We start from the raw sequence: 21241 nt of genomic DNA, 5'->3' as shown, positions 1-21241 counted from the left end.
CAGGTATCATGTGCCTTTCATTTTAAAAGGCTTATTTCTCCATCCTTTCGTTAAAAAAAAATCTGTACACGTATCATTAATAACGACTGGAGTAAATCAAATATATCCTAATAGTGTACACCAACTGGCATATTTTCTGTTAAATGAATATGACGCAGTCAAGTCTAAGACCTCAAAAGTCTCTTCTTCAATAGGTTTGTTTTACAATGTACATTTGGATAAGCCCGCGTATAAACAATAATACATGTTTATTTAGATTCCTATTTTAATTTGTATTCAAACCTGTGCCAGGTTCAAGTATGAATGATTGCCAGCTCGTATATGAATCAAAAGTACCACGTGCTTTTTCTTGTAATTGCACTTGACATACAAATGCTTTTAATGAAAAATAGCCAACTATTGTTAAAATTACGGTCCATTTATATGTATCAGCGGTTCTTGCTTCTTGAAGGGGCTGTGTGTGTGTTACTATCCAATGGAAAGCTGGAGCTAGGAAACGCCTCTTCTCAAGCACATGTGGGACCACTCAAGGTCTCTGAAGTCTTTGTTGCATCGACATCTTCGAAAACTTTCCGCAACTTTATTATACATTTCAACAGTTAACTTCAACATAAAACACGTTTAATAATACAACAAATACGATGTACCTTTATATTTGCGTAACTTAACCTGTGATAAGGGTACAGCAGGTGGATCTGAATTAACTTCAGTCATGAACTAAGTTTAATCCTCGTTTATTACTTTAATTAAAATGCATCACTGCCAATGAGAAAGTTTCTGTTGACAATAAACCACAGAACAGTCATCACATTGTTCGGAGCGTGCAGCGCCCTCTAGCGTCCGTGTGTGTTCACGTGTTTGGAATAATCCCAGCAGCCTTTGCTAAGCGTATCTAAGCAACGGAACGCTGTTTATAAACAGGTCAAGACTGAAACGTTGGCCGAGGATTAAGACTTCAGACGTGAGCAACATTTTTATTTATTTATTTAAAAAATGTTTTCAGTATTCTGCGTGGCTTGGGTAGGTGAGAATACTAATGCATGCTTGTGGATGCAGCTTCTTGATTATGAAGTGTACGGTCTTTTTTTTTTCTTTTTTTTTTTTGCCAAAACCAAGCCAGTTGTGTTACAAACTGTTACAAATAAGCACTACAATTACTGTTTAGTCCAGCCTACTGAACTGGCCAGCAAAATAAAAAATCTTTTAGTTGGGTTTTGACTACGGTAAATAATATCCTTTTTGCTGTTTTTATTTCATGGCATGCTTGCATTGAATTGTTGTTGTGTTGGATCTGAAGCAGGTCTAGCTGAGTATGAACTTAACCACACTGTGTCCTCATTTCATTTTAGATTATTGACACGATTGCAACATGTGTGATGCTACAGAAAGCATGGGTCTTGAGCCCCTGGCAGAGGATGTAAAGCAGGCAGCTCAAACAGAGGCTGTCTCTGAGACAGAACAGCTCAGCAAGGAGGATAAAGGGGGGAGACCAGCGTCTGCAGAAGATCCTAGAGAACAAGAACCACACTCCAGGCAAGACAGGGGACACTTACACCATGATGAGGGTCAAACGGCTGGTGAGAAAGTCGAAGAAGAGCTGGAGAAACGAGTAGAAGAACAGGGAGTCAGTCAAGACAAACACCAGGAAGAAGTGGACCAAGAAAGTCAAGAGATGGGCCAGGAAGGTGAACAGACAGCCCAGAGGGGTGTAGAGCTGGTGCAGGGGGCTGAGAGGATGAGCCAGGAAGCGGCAGAATTGCCCAGGGGGAACCTGGCCCTGGGGAGTGGAGAGTCGAGTCTCAGGGAGTCTGAAGATGGAGAAGGGAAGGGGAAGCACTCGGATCCTGGAGTAGACCCACCAGAAGACTCGTTGATTTACACAGCCACTCCCAGGACACTGTTTGAAGAGAGAAAGGAGCCTCTGGTCAAAGCTCACCCACTAGTAAGAATGGTTCATGTATTACCTATGAAATATAAGACCCTATTTCCAAGTTTTAAACTCGTAACTTTGATAATCATAACACCGTTCTACAGCTAACAGTCCAGAGCAGTTTTTATAAATATCGAACTATATTTTATTCATAAAAAATCTTTTTTTTCTAAGGTTGCTGTTTATTTGCACAATTTACATATTCAATTAATCAATCAATCTTTATTTTATATGGCGCTGTTCATAGCAGACCACTATCACAAACCGCTTCATATGATACAGTTAATATAAATTGTATCATGTGGCTTTCCTTAAGACAAATTTCCACCAGTTAACAGCAAACTATTCCTCAAAAGGCATGCAATGGAGAAAGCTTGCTGTTGTTTTCATTTCCCTTATGTTATTATTTTAGAACCTGGAGTGGGTGTTTGGAATCAACCAGAATCTCCCTGTGTTCAGTCTACAAGATGAAGGCAGGGTTGTGATCCTGTATGGAAGTTCTCACACTGTGGTGATATATGACTATACCAACAACACCCAGCACATTCTCCAGGTAAGCCCTCCCCTAAAGTGGGGCACGGAAGACAGCTTACATATGAATGGCACACACACACATATAATGTATGCATGCTATGTGATATTTAACACATAGCATGCACACATACATGGGTTTATTGGCTGTGTATTGTTCAATTAAAAGTGGATGCTGTCATGTCTTCCCCTAGGGTCACTGTAGTCCTATTTCATGTCTCTGCATCAGTGAAGACAGGAGATGGGTAGCCTCAGCAGATAAAGGTCCAGAGAGTTTGGTGATAATCTGGGACTCCTACTCTGGGTAAGACATGTCATTTTTATTTTATTCCTATATGGTAACATATGTACAGCTATTGCCAAAGGTTTCGCATCACCGAGAATTATAGGCTTGAGACATAATTTAAAAATAATAATAATAATAATTATATATAATGAACATAATTTTGATCTTTTATGTAATCAAAGAAACTACAAAATGATATCTCAAAAGTCTACCAACACTAATAGCAGTACAGTATTTCATGTTGGATTTGGAAATGTCACGTTTTTTAGTTAAGTATGTGGAAAACTACAAAGCGTTGTGTAATTCAATATGTTAACGTAACATTATTCCACAGGCTTCATTCAACTGTATGAAGCAGAATGAGTTCATTCTATAGAGCGATGCAAAACCTTTGTCCATTTTCTCTTTTTTTTGTATTGTTATCTTGTTGTACAATATACAAATTCAAAAAGAGCAGTTAATGCTACAAGATCTGTTAATTGGCTCTTTTCTTAAAATAAGACGGTCTAAAAAGGGGTCTGTTTTCAGGATTCCAGTTCAGACCCTGTTTCACTGCCACCCAGAAGGAGGGGTATTAGCCATGGCAATGACTCCGGATGCCAAGTATGTTGCAACAGTTGGTGCAGAAGCCGCTCAGGTACAGAGTGATGGGTTAGTGTTCTTTAGTCTACCAGGCATGGCAGCTGTGCTGTGCTTTTGAAATCCATATCAATTTCTACATATGAAATAAAAACATAATGCAGCGACTGATCCTGCTCACTGAATGCACCAGATCAACTCACTCAATCCTGTTCAATATTATGAGCATCAGTTTCAGACACTTTAATACACTTTAATTTAACCTCAATGTTTTAATGTGTAAACTGCCAATGGGAATGTCCTAGGTGATGAAGATCAATGTGCTCTTTTCACAGAGAGTCTGCATTTGGGACTGGTCTTCACAAAGGGAAGATCCTGTCTGTACAGCAGAACTGAGTGCTGAATATGGGGTGCAGGTAAAGACGTTTGTATATCACAGGACCACCTGATCCGTAAAAAAAACAAACATTAAAAACAATTACATTCGTTTTTATGTTTAAATTGTACTGATCTAATTAGTAGAACAACATGTTCTTAGATCTATCTATCTATCTATCTATCTATCTATCTATCTATCTATCTATCTATCTATCTTAATTAGGAGGCACTCATTAAAATGAGCACCACATATGATGACATATAAATTGAAGCTTTGTCTGTACACTGTAATAGGACAGAAATGCTTTCAAACCATTTATTTCTAACTTTTCTATTTTTCTAAAAACTATTCCAATACACTTACCCGGCCCATCTTAGCTTGCCTGGTTCCTAGTAGCTGATTGATCTCAGAACTTTGTCCACATGATTCTGCCTCAACACCATGACTAGGCAACCCATTCTATACCCTCACCACTCTCTGATGAAGTGTCTCCTTCCCTGTGTCCTACGTTTCACACGTCTGATTGTCATTTTGTTTTAGGATTACATCTTGTTTAATCCGAGTGATTGCACACAGCTTGTCAGCAACAGTGAAAGCCAGGTTGTGTTCTACTCCTGGGTACGTTGTCTTCCTGCAGTGTTTTCTTATTTATTGACGGTTAATAATTTCTTTACAGTTTGTAGGGATAATTCTAACATAATTTACATGTTAGTAGTGGCTGGTACACAGATGCAAATGTGTATTAAGTATGTTTTAAACACTGGAACTATTGTTTTGAGATACTTGTTGTCTTTATGTTCATTTAGTAAGTGAGGTTATGTAGATGCTTATCTGAAATCATAAAATGTAAATCACTCCCAATATTATCTAAAATCCTGAACACATTCTGCATCTGGTTCTCTTTATAATCGGTATGTTTTTCTGCAGAACAATGAGAAGTTGGAATACACAGTGCCACAAGTTACAGTGGAGGTGAGTTCACCTTTGCCTTGCTATAACTGCAAAATCAAGTATTACCAAAACAAAAAGGTCTGGCTATGAATTAGAAGAGATATTCACCCCACTCCCACTTTCTATTGACAGTTAATAACACGATTGACACTTAATAACAAGATTTCAAGTCACCAGCTGTTCTGTTTAACGTTTATTTACCTCACAAAGACGTCGCTCAAAACCAGGAACAAATTACTCTAATCCTGTAGAGCTGGCTAAGCGTGCCTTTAGAGCAGTGTTGGATATCAATTAACTGGGATTATTACTTCTTCCCCAACAGTCATTTAACAAGGCTGTGGGATCCTTCAGCCAGACGGTTTTCCATTTCCGTGCTTCTCAGGCGCTCACAGGCACCTCTCTGGGGAACCTGGTGGTCTGGGACAGGATCCGCATCCCCTCCCTCCTCAAACCACATAACAAGCAGGCCAAGAAAATGATACATCTGCAGAAGGACGGCATCACAGTGCTAACTGTGACCGATAGGTACATGCACACCAAATGAAACAAGCATGCAGTCAACCCCTTTACCTCATCTACTTCATCCAGCGCGTCTCCCTGCAGTGCAATTCATGTTTCCAAAACTGCACACGGGAAGAGCCCGATGTGTGAAAAAACAGTGTCACGCACACACCTAACAGGTTGTTTCTTACAATTGAAACTGCATTACATTATACACAGTCTATAGAGCTCTCACTGTAGCGTCCAATTATTATGGTCGTAGACAGACAACAAATACTGGTTTTTAAAAGGAGATCTATATTAAAATAAAATTTTTACACACTTGAAGTCGGAAAGGAAATGTGCGATTGCTTGCTTTGTTCATTCTTCCTTTTAAAATGAATCTCTAATGAACTCGCTGTGCTTTTTCCTTTCAGCTATATAGTAACAGGTGACAGTAAAGGACATGTTAAGTTTTTCAGTGACCAGCTGCTACTTTTAACCTGGTACAACCACTTCAATTTGGATCCAGTTCGATCCATTTCCTTTGCTAAAGAACAGCCATCTCTAGCAAGGGCGGAAACAGCATACCCATCAGACTGCACTATCAAGGCCGAAAAGCTTATTATCAGGTAAGTTATTATCACTTTAATACGCACCATTGCGGAGCTGCAAGCATACTGAATATCTTATCATTGAGTGTTTAAATTTACGGAAGAACCATTTCCTTTAGTTGTTTGAGAACGTAGTTTTTACATTGCAGGGCCCCGTAACTTAATTGCATCAAAATAGTAATTTGATGTTTAGAATCCAAGCGGCAGGCACATGGTAATTACTGCTGTTACTGATTTTGCATCACACAGAAACTTTGTGATATCTGCTACAAATGCAGTAGTACTTCATGTGGCTGCAGAAGCAACCCAGCTGAATACCTTGGTGCAGGAGCACGGCAAGCCACTGCATGCTGTAGCCTGCCATCCAGCCCAGCCTGTTATCTGCATGGGAAGCTACTGCGGAGTCCTCAAGGTGTGGGACTATCAGTGCAAGAAATACATCTGCAGCAGAATCTTTGAGAACGATAATGAAATCAATTGCCTGGCGTACGATCCAAAAGGTACGTCTTGCAGATTTCAATCAAAGGTTGTGTAAAAGCAAAATGCCTGCATGTAAATGAATCGGCTTAACTTGTCAGACAGTGCTGTTGCCTGATTGTCAACTTTTACACTACACCTTAAATGGCCAAAAACTCAACATATTGGAATATTTGATTGAACCATGCCCTTTACTAGCCAGCATAAAACAACACACAGCCGGAATGCTATCAAAGTTATTTTTGTATTTTTTATTTTATTTTTAGGCTTCCTAATAGGGGTTGGTTTCGCCAGTGGCACAGTTTATATCCTTGATGCCTTATCCCTGAACAATGTGTGCAGTGAGCCCTTCAGATATGCTAAAGACGCCATCACCCATATCACCTTCTCCAGCGATTCTAAATACCTTGCCACTGCTGTGAGTATACCATTGACCAGTGTTGGTTTGTGGTTTGTTGAATGACTGTAATATCTCACTGATTGTAGATGTTCACCTGTTGAAAGGCAGTCTTAAATGAATGTGTTTAAAAATGAAAGGAGCCACTCCCCTTGCAAGTAACGCCTCCTCTAGTTGCTTTGTTTTGGTTCAAGAGCAGATTTGAAGAGTTAAGGAGCCTTTTTAGCCAAAACAAATGGGTGAGATTTGATCTATTTCTCGTTACAGGATGCAGAATTTACAATCACAGTTTTTAATCTTGTTCCTAAAAACGATGAGAAAAGCTGGCGGTACCTGTGGAGGCAGCGTGCTCACTATAAACCAATCCAAGATGTCATGTTTGGTATTAACCTGGACAGCAAAATGCCAAGGCTGCTGTCTCTTGGCATGGACCGAGTGCTGGTAAGGAACTTTGAATGAAATACCTGTATGCATTAGTTTGAGAGTCCTGTAATGTAGACAGCCACCAATTTTTATTTTATTTTTTTTATGAATCAAAGTTTATTCAAGTGTGGATACCTGGTAGGAGCTGTTGGTTTTCCATGTTTTTTTTAAGGGAAATAGCCAAGCTAAGTTCTTGCAAAACATAATGTTTATTAGTCATGCAATTACATTTATCCCATTATAACCTATAAGAACTTGAGTGATTTGAATGCTCAGAATGGGGAATGGCGGGTGGGGAAAACATATGGTACTACCTATTCAGTTTTGAAAATGACATTTCTGGAACCCAAAGGTAGAGTATGACCTCAGTGACGGCAGTAAGGACAGCCTGCGGATCCTGGCCAGTGATCGTATTGAACAGAGCGCTGTAGCCAAATGCATGATCTGGTACCCACCCGTCACCAAAGAGAGCTTCATCCTCACAGCCAATGACCAGTTCAAGATGAAACTCTATAACTCTACCACTAAAATGTGCAGGTGAATTGAAAGGGGATCATGAGGGATAAGGAAACAACTTTTTTATTGTGTGTTGATATTTTTATCTTAAATAAAATGTTCAGTTTTCAGGGAGCTCCTGAGATTTTGCATGTATTCTGGAGCACATTCTTTGCAATTAGAGATATTTATCATCAGCACTAAGGTAGTAGTCTTTCCTCAATTTTAATATTCTTTGCTTTATCGATTTCAAACCGTCACTTGTTTTCTGTATTTACAGCTAGCATGTGTGGTAAAGCCTCCCAGTCATGCTGGATTGTGCCCTTAAAACAGCTGACCCAGACACAAGAACTGCAGTTCACAAACTGCAAATCACAAAACACAGGAACAAACCAAAGTTTCAAACAAAACACTTCTAAATACACACAATACCTTTTTAGCCCACACAGGTCTCTCCACACATGCAAACAATAAACATTTTGACTAGCTTTTATACACCTGCCTAACTACAGGCAGGTGTCCCTCATTTTATTAGAGCCTGGCTCTAATTACAAATCCCAAGGCAGTCTGGGTGATGTAGTCCTCTCTCACACCCCTGAACTACGTTTTTCCTCTCTCCTCCCCCTAGTCTTCTGCAATATAGATTTTTTTTTTTTTAAAGTGTAGTTGTTGCCAATGGTTTTTACACTAGTTTTCTCCCCAATTTGGCATTCCCAATTATTATTACACAAAACGTGTTCCTGCCAATCCATCATTCTTTGCACAGCGAAGCCACCAGTCCTATAGTGCGGAGGACAACACAGATCGGAACGGCTCCACTGCAGACCCGCAGGTGCCCTATCAGCCACAGGGGTCACTGGTGTGCGGTCAATTGTGGATTGCCTTGCTGACCTATCAATCAGTCTTTATTTTTTATAGCTCCTTTCACAGTGGACCACCATCACAAAGCGATTCCTACCAGGGCAGCGCTCGGCCAATTGTGCGCCGCCCCCCGGTCACGGTTGGCAATGACTTAGCCTGGATTCGAACCCGCGGACTCCAGGCTATAGGGCGCCTTTACTGGATGCACCACTCAGGAGCCCCCTACAGATATCTTTTTGAATAGTTTACTTTTTATTTTACATTTTTTTAAAAAAAGGCTTTTCTGGTTGTTTTTTTTTTAAATATAATATCATAAATTTGAATCCAGATTTTATTTTGGTTTATGTTACAGAAAGACACTCCTGGGACCAACATATGGGTCTCCTTTAAAGAAGATAGCTTTGCTCCCTGTTGCATGTAGTAATGAGCTTAAAACCAGCTATCTTGCATACATTACAGAAGACCAGGTAAAACAGCACATTCAGATTTCCAATTCTGATTTCCAAGGGGGTCTTTTATATATATATATATATATATATATATATATATATATATATATATATATATATATATATATATATAATATATATGTGTGTGTGTGTGTACATTACTTGGGACTTACAAGACCGACTATTAAATTCAGTAACTGATCAGCTATTTAAAAACTATAACAATAAAACAGACATCACGGTGCTTGTAATTGCTTGTATGTGTTTGTAAAGGTACAATCTTTACATCCTGAAGGTTGGCCTCCAGATCCTGCCCGTGGATGGCAATCCCCACAAGTCTTCAGCCGTCGTCTGTCACCCCGAGGGGGTCTCCTCATTCACCTGCTCCTATGACGGGAAGTATGTGTTCACTGCGGGAGGAGGCGATTTCACAGTGTTCAGCTGGGAGACTAACGTGAAGTGAGTCCACTTGAGGGTCGCATTAAAGCAGAAAAAAATTGCAATGTCCATTTGTAGTTCTGCTAGTTAAAAAGTGGTGCATATACTGGACGATCGGAGGAAGCTGGTAATCAAGTCTGATTAAAGCCAGATTATTTGCATCACTAGTCAGATATAGACAATTATTTTTTTGTGTGTGTTTAAAAACATCTTCCAGAAACAAACACTGTTGATCCACTGTTGACTTTCTGCTGTTGATTGTGTTATTACCTCCTGTGTTTGTTTTTATCCGCAGTGCCCTCGAAGCTGCAGCGTGCCTCGGAGGAAAAGACCTGGTCCCGTTCTATAGTCTATTAGAAGGGGGGAGAGATGGAGAGCTGTTTAGGGTAGGGGACAAAGATTTCTGGCCTTACAATCAGGAACAGTCAGCAAGCAAAGCACACATAAAACGGCCTCGCAGAGGTTACATTTCAGGTCCATTTCATGTTGACATTCTATGTTAAAAAAACTGCTTTTCATTTTACATTTTGCATTTTTTTTTTTATGTCCTGTACGATATAAGCTTGTGCAGACTTGACTGCGTACCTTAAAACAATACTGGATAGCTTTGTTTGGAATAAAATATACTGCTGAAAGTTCTGTCTCAGCATTTGATGTATCCTCGTGTTTTTTTCCTATAGGAGCTGGAAGACTATTTTTATTATTGCCAGTTGCGAACTCAAGGTATTGACACCATGGAGACCAGGCAGGTGTCAACAAAAATCCCCCTGACTGAGACTCCCTTTGTGATGCGGGCACTGGGGTTCTACCCAACCGAGCAGGAGGCAAGTCTGTATAACGAGATTCAAATAGCATCACTGTAACAAAGCACTTCAAAATGGGCAGGAATCAGGTACTTTAGAAGTGATTGTAGGTACAGTTGTATGTTCAAAGTAAAAACATTATCTAAACGCATTTCCATTTTACAGACTGTAAGGAATAAAACCTGTGTTTAAAGAGTTTGTCTTTTCATTCCGCAGGTTGAAGATATGCTCAATGAAGTCAAATTTAGTAAATATGTGGACTCCGGAAAGTATGTGGTAGATATCGATTTAGCGGAATTGTTAAAGCTGTATATAAACCACCGACCAGCTTTCGGCATTTCAACATACGAGCTGCAGCATGCATTTGAGGTTTTGGGCTTGGAAAACGAGAACTGCGAGAATGCACTGAACCGAGGGGAACTACTGCAGCTGCTGCAGAGCAGAGGTAAGCCAGGCAGTTCTCAAGTAAAAGACATTAAGAAATCTCCACAAGAATAACATCTAGTTGCATCAGTATAGAACTAGAGGAACAGGCAGTAAGTCTTGTCTCCTATATCTCTGTGGTCTCAAGCCCATATCTGGCCAGGTATAGCCAGATGACCGCGGTTTGGCCAAAATATGTTATTTTTAAGACCTTGAAAAAATGACCACGTCAGATACTACAAGTCAAGGAATGAAACATTTTGAATGAAAAAGTAGTTTGACAGTGTGTGTCAGTGCAAACAAGCTACAGTGTTTGAATGTAATAGGGTGTGTCTGTCTTGATCCATGCTTTTTATTAGGGGAGCATATGACAGAGGAAGAGCTGGCAGAGTATTTTTCAACACTGTTGGGTTTAAATCCCGAAGGAGGAAGATCAGAGCTGGGGAATTACGATTCAACAGGTACAGTAAACAAGCCTATAGCTGCTGTAACTCGAGCCATTCACACACTTGCAAACGGAATGTAAAATCAATACAGACACATTCCTCTTAAAGGCACCACTAGCATTTCTATCACACTTTACCTGCTGGGCTGGACTCCGCATCACCCCAGTGATATACTGTAAGTATATGAATCAACTCATTCTGACAAGCCTTTTTTTTTTTTTTTTTTTTTTGCATTGGTAAAGGTTTTGAACAGGCAATGGGGAGTGCCACTTCTGCATTACAGTGCAGACAAACTGATCAATACTGAAACTGATCAATGCTTTTGTTTGCTGCTGTTCATGGACCTGACCTTTAATCTAAGACAAAAACAAAAAGAAGTTGCATTGTGAAAGTTTTATATGGGTGATATTTTACTGACTCAGTACAGCCATGACAGTCTGTTTCTTAATTCAAATAAACTTGAATTATTATTATTATTATTATTATTATTATTAATGTTTTGCTTCGTCTCTTTGACAGGTTCAAAATATTTGCTGGAGAATGCTATTCCAGAGGAAATAACAGCAGAGATGTTTACTGTTGATATTCTGGGTTTGCCTACAATTATTCATGGGCCTGAACCTTCTGAAGAACAGCTGACAGCTCAGGAGTCAGAATTATCTTAGCTGGCAAGATCGTGTCACTGTCTCCTGTAATAAACACACACGGGCAAATCTTGGGAGGGGATGTGGAGCCCCGGTGTAATTGTACTGTTTTATAATCCCTGTGGCATAGCCCTACACTGCTTGAATACTCCATTATATATTTTATACCACAACAATAAAAACGACTTAAATTAAATCCCTGCTCACATCTTTCAGAAGTTTAGTTTTTCTTTAAATGGGTTCTGGTTTCAGTAGAATGCAAATTGTTACCTTAGGTAGGGTGGTCCAAGATCAGTGCCCGTCAGCTTGTGAAACCAGCCATGTACTAATAGTGCATGTTGTGTGCATGCTTTTGTTGTTGCCGTGTTGGGCATGACCAGGTCTCCTGACGCTTTCGTGTAGCGCTGCTAATTACTGGCCCGGTGGTGAACGCTGTGTTGTTACACATTTGAAGAATGATCTCAACCTCATTTATGAAAACAAATCTCAGGTAGAGCCTTGTTCTTTACTAATACAGTAATATGGGTTTTATTATACACTACTTTTCAAAAGCATACAAACCTTGTAGGTAATTATTAAATATATGTGCATTTTTAGGATCATTTTAAATTAATGTAGGCTAATAGGTGCATTAAAACAAAAATATTAAAAAAAATAAAAATAAAATGTTGCTTATGACTCTTGTTATGAAAAATACTGAAGCATATAGCCCTTCCATAATTGCACTTATAGATAAAAGATGTAAGAATGATATTCTTCGTTTTCATATGAGGAATGAGAAACAAGACTAGTTAGAACAAATAGTTTGTACAATCCTAAACTAAAACGGTTCAGGATGTTCTTTGATCATACGATTCAATGCACAGGGTAAGTTTTGATTGAAGTTTCAAGGAAGACAATAAAACTTCAAAGCCTTTGTTGCTTCTGGCTGCATATTGTTATGTGACAAAGCGACTGGCTGCCTGGCCGTGCAGCTGTGTGCTTCGCTCTGTAGTGGGCGCAGGCGCTCTCCGTTCTCACAGAGCGCTGTATTGAGTGTTTGCATTGTGTCTGAACCGCCGGAGAGCTTTAAAAAATATACCAACAGCAGCAATGTCGGGCAGGTCAGTTCGCGCGGAGACCAGGAGCAGAGCGAAAGATGATATCAAACGGGTTATGGCCGCTATTGAAAAAGTACGAAAATGGTAAGAGACAAGCGAAACAGAGAAAAAAAAAAGCAATGGGTTCATTATCTAACAGCAGAAAGAACAGCATGTGGGGGAGGAGAGAGAAGCAGCGAGAGGGAAGATAGAATAGAAAAGAGCAGGGTCATCTGAACTTTAAATAAATTGATAGATTGCGCCGGTGGCACAGGTATGCTAGAGCGCTACGGCAAGAGGTCGTTATTAGGAAGATTTGGGCGATTTTTTAAATGTTTTTTTTTTTTTTCATTAAGAATTAATGTAGGTTGAACCCAGAAGCCATTTCGTTGCAGTCACATGAAGCCTTTGCTTTCTTCTGCCTGTAATGCCGGGTGGAGAGTGCGTTTTGATTGCGCTGCAGAACGGTTTCAGGAGCCCGGCACATCACAAATCATAACAATAACCTCCAGTTAGTAACTAGATGACATGGGCGCTGGAGAGCATGAATACTTTGATACGGTCTCGGCGTTTTAAATTTAGCGCTTTGAATCGCTCTTCAGCGCCAGAGAACTAGGCGTGCGGTGGGGGGCTGGGGAGAGGAAGTGGTGTATAACTGATAGAATGCAGATAAGAGCATTTTATAGATCTATAATCTATATTAAATTAAATTATATTAAATTCAAACAATAAAATACAAAATAAACCCTGATAAATAAAAATACCTTTTGCCTAATAAAACTTAAAAACTTTTAGACCAAACAAACACTATAATATTTGTTCAAGGACAAATAGTTGTTTTTTTTTGTAAACACGTTACATTAACAATTTTAATTTAATTGTAATAACCGCGCCAGTTTGAATGTATTTTGCGTTGAAATACTTTATTATTTATATAAGACAAGTTTAGGAATGCTGTATGTATATGGAGTGTAGTACAATAGATGTCTAGATACTGCTGCTAGAAAATTAATTCACTAGTTAAAATCATGTATCTAGGTCATTTATATATCATGCAGTGCTGTACCCCGGTAAATGAATTATTATGCAACTTTATAGGAAATTGTTTTAGTATGTATAAAGATGTTACCGTAAATTAACCTAAATGAAAACTAGGAATTCATCTCTGTGTATGTTTTTGCTTGCTAATCTGACGAAATTCTCAGAATACAGAGGAGACCCCGAATGAGCTGAACGTTAGAACATCTAGATGGTTTTGGTTTGGGCTCCTGGGAACGCAAACTTTTGATCTTATGTCTGGTTAGCAGTAGCATCTGTTATGTACACTGTTTTTCTTTTAAGCGGTGAGTTTTCTTAGCTTTGATGTACTGTCATTCAGTACAAACATGACCGCATCAAGGGCTTAATTTAAAATGTAATCAAACATCTAACGTTTCATAAAGACAGCTATTACTGCCAGTAGAATTTTTACTGGCACTAAGGCAGCTCATGTAACTGCTGCTGGTAGCTGAACAAAACAAATTCTCATGACTCTCCATTTCCCCTTCTGAACTAAACTAAAGACCAATAAAATAGAAATATTATTTCTTCTACCCCTTTTTTTCTGCTTGTAGAAAGCGTCTTGGTAGTCAGAAAGGCCTCTACCAGTAGAATTTGTATAGTGGTTCTAGTTATTTGAAATGATAAAGAGCCAAGCAAATGGGCTCCAGCCCACTGGTTCAGTTTCAATTGCTGATCCATTCCAAACCCACTGATCCTGCCCAGCTTTTACTCGCACCTTTGTTTTATATACAGAATGAACACAGCTGTCCTGTTTTTTTTGTTTGTTTTTTTTTTTCTTTTACTTTAGACTTTTGTTCATTCAGGTCATGGGTGGGTTGGTCATGGCTTGTGCTCCGTGCCCCTTGGCTGACTACTGCTGTACTCCTTTGTGTGTACCAAAGCTGGATTTCTGCCCGGTGGGTAACAATCGTGCGGCATTTAACATTTTCTGTGTCTAGACGGCTTGGGTAGTGTGGGAGGGAGTGGCCTGCGTTGTTTTTTGTGGGGTACACCTTTTTATGAAGTCAAAGCACAAGTTGCATGGAAGACGCTTTTCATTCTGAGTCATCATTGACCACCAGATGCTAACAGTATTATAAAGCCAACCCGGCCGGTTAAGTGTTTGTCACAGTCCCGGTGCATCATACCTTGCATCTAGATGTCACCCAGTGCATAGAACACAGAACCCAATTCTAAAGTTATAAAACTGCAACACTTTTCAGCTTGCTTTGCTGTCCTCTCTGTAAAAATAAGTGACACCGTAAACATATTAACACTCCCCAGAACAGTAACTCAGTTTTTGTCTCTGTACCCTTTTAATTTGAGTAAGAAGCAGGTACGTTTCTCATTGAGCGACGGTTGTAGTGTCAAGCTGAGGTGTCCGACACAGCTTACACAGATGTGACTGCAGTTTGCCGCAGGCCCATGCTCCACAACTGACAAGCTTATGCTGAATGCTACCAGTGCACCATTTACGTGATGCAAAACGCCTCTGAAATAATGCAAAAAGTATCTGGAATAATGTCAGCATGTTTGTGTTACTTGAAATGCTAGTATCCAGATAACTGCTGTGCAAGGAAACGTAAAACCCAATTCCCATGCACGTGTTGTTATTTTCACAGGGAGAAGAAATGGGTAACGGTTGGAGACACGTCCCTCCGAATCTTCAAGTGGGTCCCTGTAACAGAGCCCAAGACTGACGAGGTAGGGCTTTCTAGTTCAACAACTATTGAGTGCAACTAAGGATGTATTCAGTGTGTCTGTAAATTTGCATTGCCTTTAACATTTAGAACGTGTACCAGTGTTGTTAAACCTTGGTTTAAACCCAGCAAACGGCAGGAAGTGATGCTCACGATGAATTTGTCTCGTCTGTCTCTACAGAAGAGCAAGAGCAAGAAGAAAGGGAAAGATGAGAAGTGTGGCTCGGAGGTCACGACCCCGGAGAACAGCTCCTCTCCTGGAATGATGGATATGCATGGTGAGTCCTTACCCAGGGGGGGAGGCAACATGTAACAACACATTGTGAGAACTCCAGAACTCCTCCTTTAACTGCTAAAGACACTCCTCTGCACTGTGAACTATATATTGCTAGTATGGTTACTGCTGCACTTGTGGGACAGATTGTTCATTAAGATCTTTTGCATATTTCTATAGTGGAGACTATTATCTTTTCAGGCATACCGAAACATATAGTAAGTGAGGGCAATAATTTGTGATTGTGTATCTATATATATATATTATATAATCTATCTACTACTGTATATTTTTTTAGATGATAACAGCAATCAGAGCTCCATCGCAGACGCCTCTCCCATAAAGCAGGAGAACAGCAGCAATGCAAGCCCAGCCCCAGAGCAGGTCACTGCTCCCCAGGGAGAGAGTACCGAAGCCAAGCCTGAAGAGATCCAGCCCTCTGCAAAGGACCAGACCAGCCCAGAGGGTGAGATTCGCGCTGACACACATCTGTTGGGAGACAGCAACGTGAAAGGCCTTCAAAACATTCCCCTACTTGATTTAGTTGATTAGAGCTTTACTTTAGATTGCAGTACGAGCTTTGCGGCTACACTTTCTTGCTTTTGCCACCAGAGGGCACTCAATTCTTTGCTGGGTGCCTTTGGGAATATAACAGGGAATTGACGGCTAGAAAAGTTTAGCTTTGGATGAAGCAAGATTTGGTTTGTTTGCTAATTGCCTATCAGCTGAAGTAAACCACACTGCAATGCATGTGGCCTAGGTAGATATGACTGTATACCCTTCTCTCTGATCTCCTTAACATAACGTCCCTTGAAACATTGTGCCCTGGTGTGTACAGTATACATAGTCTTTCCATTCACCTGCAAAACTTTTGTTCTGGATTCTAACAGAGTGCATTGTTTTTAAGCAGGCAAGAATCCCAACTCGTTAGAAAACTCTGGAAGTAGCTCAGAAAAGGCAGAAGCACAGCCTTCGGGAGACAAAGATTCCTCCTCAGATATAGCCAAAACCACTCAGGTAAGGATTAGCTCTTTTGTGCATTCAGCTATAGTGACTGGTCTCTTTATTAGGACCGTCTGTCTGATTGGATTTGGTTACTCCCCGGTGTGAGTCGTGTTCACTTCTCTTGGAATGTCTGCAATGCTGTTGCCATCACAACAGAACACACCCTTGCACAGGTGTATTAGGAGGCCACGAGGAGGAAGGTCGGTTCACAGCCTGTGATACATGGCATATAATAATGGGCTGCCCAGTATATAGAGATCTGGTTTTGTTCCAGCTTGCAGTGGCTTTTTTAATGCCAAAACAGTAAAACAGTTTACTCTGTGCATTTCAGGCAATGATGCCCTGACCATCTGGCAAATATTTCTTTTCAGGTTTATTTTTAATGCATTTTAACATTGGTATTTTTGCAACACAACACAAAGCTCTCCTGTATGCTTAAAAATGCTGTATTGATCACTCACTAATTAGATGCATGTTTTAAATTTTAAAAATACTTTTGCATGATACAAAATGGCCATCCTCAGGTGTTGTTTTCTAATTGTTATTTGCATAGTCATGCAAACTAACTGCAGGTTTTCCACCTTGGGATTTTGAAGGAATCTAAGGTTCATACTGAGACAGCCCAGCCCGTCTTTGAGGAGAGTTAAACTGTTGGAAGGGTTTCCCTGCAAGGCACACTAACTGGGTCCCCGAGGAGCCACAATCGTTCTGGAAATTCTCTCCTACTTGCCAAGAACAAACTTGTCTTCTCCGTGATGGCCAGCTCCAGTCCCTACACCATCGGGAACGACGGGAAGAACATCACCTGTGAAAGTAGATGCTGACGATATTCAAACGTAACGTTTCTTCTCCGCGTTCCTTTTCCTTTTTGAAATGGTTTGAAGTCCGCTGGAGGGTCTGCGCACTGTTTTTAAATGTCAAGATCACAGTTTATTCTGCTGCTATAGCAGGGCTGGAAATTAGACTCCCATTGCATGGCAGTTTGAGCCATTCCTGGTTTTACTACGAGTTCAGCAGAACACACCTGAGCGTGTTAGCCATACACTGGCTAATCAAGCTCCTAGTAAAAACTGGAATGTGTGAAACTGCTATGCGACAGGAGTCTCATTTCCCTCTCTGTGTAGATTTGTTGTTTTTTGCCTTTATTTAACAAAGTAAGATATTTAAAGGATGGTACAGGTCATGCATTTAGCTTTTCATGTGAAGTTTGTAGCATAGTTTCTGCTTCATTGTGTGCCTTTGTTTTGTGTTTTATTTTGCCACTGATATTCAACAGTATATTTATTTTAATTGGCTTTGATTTTTTTTTTTTTTTTTTTTTTTTTTTTTTTACCTTTTTATGACAGATATAATTAAGCACTAGCACTAAATTGTTTCTGAATCATTTGCATGCATTTTTTTTAAGAAATAGTGATCAAGTTTCATTAAACAAAATGCTGACCGGTGGTAATTGCATTTGGCATTAACTTCCAATGATTTTATATTGATCATTCAGAAAACACATTCATTATTGCTGCCGAGTTTTACACTTTAGCATTCCTGGAGCATTGCCACATTGTGCCAGTCTGTCATGCAATGCAATCTTAACTGAGATTCCCAGTCTAAACAACCACGCCTGTGGAGTCTTTGTGTAATGTATTTTAATCCACAGTAATAACAGTAGTGTACAAAAATAAACGCTGGCTGTGAGCAAGAACTAGCAAACGGCATGCATCGTTTTAATATCAAAACAGAAATGAGCCAACGGTTGTTTGTCCTTTTTTAAAAAATAAAGCTTAATTAATAAATGCGATTTATGAGAAAAAATGAAATGGGCAAGTATAATTCCAGGAAGTGTGATTTTATAGAAACATTCTGTAAACTTAATAATTACACAGTGGAAAAGAGGGGCCGTTGTTCTTGCACCCAGCCAGCATGCGGCTTGAATAAAGAAGCATGGCGGATGGATGTATTATTAATAGCTGTACTACTGCATATTTACTTGAGTTGGTCGATTTTTGTTTTGTTTCAGTATGTATATTTCGTTCCAGAATAGATTTAAAAAAAAAAAAAAACAAGAACAAAAAAAAACTGATGCACACACATTTTATAGGGAACGTTAGAACTTGTAGTCTGAGTTCCTGCAGCCCGATACAAGTAATATAAGAGACGTATACACAGTAGGACAAAAATATTACCCTGCATTTAGTTGATATTTTTGCATTTTGTTTTTAGAAAAACGATAACATTTTTGTGAAAATGTTATTGAACAGCAGCCACTAAATTCTTTTAATTTTTATTTATTTATTTTTTTAATCTTAGGATACAAGAAAGGTAACACTAAAGCACCTGGCGGGTTTCTGAATCCTTTTTCCTGTTGTGTAATTTTAGGTGAAATGCAGTACGAAGTGTGTGTTGCGTATACACAGTTTTACATCGTGTCATAGACAGGTACAGGGTTCTCTTACTACAAATGTAGCTCCCTGTTCGGTAAAATGCAGCTTCTGTTGTCTAAAATGTTATTTTTAATATATAGTATTGACATTTCTGTACACTTCTGTTCCTTTTAAAATGAGTTTGTAACACTGGACTGTGATACTGTTTTTGAGCCTCTTCCTGTAGTTCTACAGCACTGCGTCTGTATGGAAACTGTGGTGCACTGCTTTCCTTTAAAATCCATTGTTGTGATTAATTGTAAAGTTGTAATTGTTCCTCAGATATAGGGGGCCTGCAAATACCTCAGTCACAGTCCCGAAGTGCTGGCACTTACAGCTAACGTGTCGACAACACAGTATGTGATTTCACTGCTCAATAATTGCACATTAATAATAATAACAAAACAAATGGGCCTTTTCATTGTTAAGGGATCCTTGTAGAGATATGTACTACCTGCAAATCACTGGTCCCTTCTCAAGATTTTGTTTTGTAACCATCCTCAATAGTACTGTGTGTTGTACAGCACTAATGAGTTTTTTTTTTTTCACTTATTTATTCCATCAGTAGCTATTGGTTATGCCATGTACAATGGTTTTGTTTAATAATAAAAACAAAAGTCACAAAACAGTATCCCTGCTCTGCGTGTTAGTTTGTGTATGTGTGAGTTATGGAAAACGCTGGATTATTATGTGTGTGTGTGTTGCCACATTTGTAGGGGCAGCCCTGTAACTAAATGTTTTTTTTTTTCCCCATGCAAACTACATTAAAAGGCAGATTTTGCAAATCGCAAGCTGATTGCTGTGAATGAATTATTTATCATATGCGGTACTTCTAATAAGCACTTAATTGGGCCGGTTAAGAAAGTTTACAGTTGATCTAAGCAGTGGTGGAACTAAAGGCAGCTGCTTATTAACTGCACAGTAGCTGCTTTGCCCCAGGGGAGTTTGTATAGGCCGATTTATTAACATTACAACATTTATAGCATAAATGCAGGGAAATAAGACCTGCAAAATGTACATTGTATTGATCCCGAACCACTGATGCTTAAAACAGTGAGCTGTGAGTTATTTATTCATTGCATTATGTATTTATTTATATATTAGGGGAGGGCATAAAGCCACAGTTTATTTAGTACCTGAGCCATTAGAACTCAATGTGAAGTCAGCACCTGGATGAATCGCATTATTTGTATGTTAGTTAACTCAACAGCTAGAAGCATGCTGGGTGTGGCCAGTCCAGCACACAGACAGCCGTCCTCATCATGCAGTGCAGAGTACCATCAAGACGGTCATGTGTACATCCCAGTGTTGAGGGTATGATAAGGTGTGTTGACTTCAGAGTGAATGTGTTTTGATAACTGGAGCCTGTGAAAAGGGGCAATGTTCAGACAGGAGCTGATAACACCACTCAGATCACCAGCTTTGAGATTATTCTCTTGGGAACAGAAGGGAGAAGCGTGCTTGAAGAATATCAGTCTATCTTCCAAAGGACACCAACACTTCCTGCCAAGACAATGCCCATTTTCAAACCACTAAGTTTGAAAAACTTTTTTGTACCAGTGCCATTTTAATCTCCTAAAAGTAAAAGGTTTTTTTTTTTTTTTTTTTTTTTTTTGCTGTGGCTTTGCTTGCTGGTTATTAAAACTACCCTGTGATTCATAGACTCTGACAGCGAGGAGGTAGTAACGATACAAAAAAAAAAAACCTAAATCTATTTGAATTAATGCGATATTCACTTTAAAGACCGCTGAAGGAAAGGATGGGGAAAAAAATAAAATAATAAATCGGTGTTTTGTTGCAACTTTACGATCCATATATCAGTCTCTGGGATATCAGTTGTCAAGAGCTTTTGGTAATTATAGTACAAAAACAATTAAAAAAAACAAACAAACAAAAAAAACAGCAAAGTAAATAAATACTCAAGACTATTAGCTCATGCATGCACATCCTGCGCAACTTCTCACATTCCCGAACTATAAAAATACATTCTGTTTCAAGAGTCCTTCGTTCCAGTCACTGACAGACCGTGGGCGTGCTCTCCCCTCGTCCAATCCAGGTCTCTCCTACGCGGTGACGTCTAGATTCGTCGAGGCTCCCAGATTGTAGTTTGTTTGCTCATTTC

At 39.5% G+C, this 21241-nt stretch overlaps 2 protein-coding genes across 6 annotated transcripts; both read left to right on the top strand.

The window, feature by feature from the left end:
• Positions 1 to 164: 164 nt before the first annotated feature.
• cfap251 (cilia and flagella associated protein 251) lies at positions 165 to 12052 on the top strand. Of its 3 annotated transcripts, none has more exons than XM_041223396.1 (21): positions 165 to 961; positions 1350 to 1942; positions 2343 to 2483; positions 2656 to 2765; positions 3276 to 3384; positions 3662 to 3742; positions 4246 to 4323; positions 4633 to 4677; positions 4979 to 5181; positions 5574 to 5768; positions 6000 to 6250; positions 6494 to 6645; positions 6892 to 7065; positions 7400 to 7584; positions 8756 to 8870; positions 9148 to 9311; positions 9586 to 9676; positions 9971 to 10114; positions 10310 to 10538; positions 10876 to 10977; positions 11482 to 12052. In XM_041223396.1, exons 2-21 carry the CDS (start codon positions 1370 to 1372, stop codon positions 11625 to 11627), a joined length of 3288 nt encoding a protein of 1095 aa, XP_041079330.1. In that variant the 5' UTR covers positions 165 to 961; positions 1350 to 1369; the 3' UTR covers positions 11628 to 12052. The 3 variants fall into 3 exon arrangements, with proteins under 3 accessions (XP_041079330.1, XP_041079332.1, XP_041079331.1); XM_041223397.1 differs by lacking the exon at positions 165 to 961 and adding an exon at positions 1144 to 1223; XM_041223398.1 differs by lacking the exons at positions 10876 to 10977; positions 11482 to 12052 and having other exon boundaries at positions 9971 to 10182; positions 10310 to 10399.
• Positions 12053 to 12610: 558 nt separating this feature from the next.
• Positions 12611 to 17730, top strand: LOC121296953 (B-cell CLL/lymphoma 7 protein family member A-like). 3 transcript variants are annotated; one of them, XM_041222918.1, is made up of 6 exons: positions 12611 to 12790; positions 15349 to 15430; positions 15608 to 15704; positions 15999 to 16166; positions 16608 to 16717; positions 17259 to 17730. In XM_041222918.1, the coding sequence occupies exons 1-6, from the start codon at positions 12699 to 12701 to the stop codon at positions 17307 to 17309; spliced, it is 600 nt and encodes a 199-aa protein (XP_041078852.1). In that variant the 5' UTR covers positions 12611 to 12698; the 3' UTR covers positions 17310 to 17730. The 3 variants fall into 3 exon arrangements, with proteins under 3 accessions (XP_041078852.1, XP_041078853.1, XP_041078851.1); XM_041222919.1 differs by having other exon boundaries at positions 12612 to 12790; positions 16611 to 16717; positions 17302 to 17730; XM_041222917.1 differs by having other exon boundaries at positions 12612 to 12790; positions 17302 to 17730.
• The last annotated feature ends 3511 nt before the right edge of the window (positions 17731 to 21241 follow it).

The sequence above is a fragment of the Polyodon spathula genome, chromosome 22 (assembly GCF_017654505.1).
Source record: "Polyodon spathula isolate WHYD16114869_AA chromosome 22, ASM1765450v1, whole genome shotgun sequence".
Taxonomy (NCBI): Eukaryota; Metazoa; Chordata; class Actinopteri; order Acipenseriformes; family Polyodontidae; genus Polyodon; species Polyodon spathula.
This window is presented reverse-complemented; position numbering and strand designations above follow the sequence as displayed.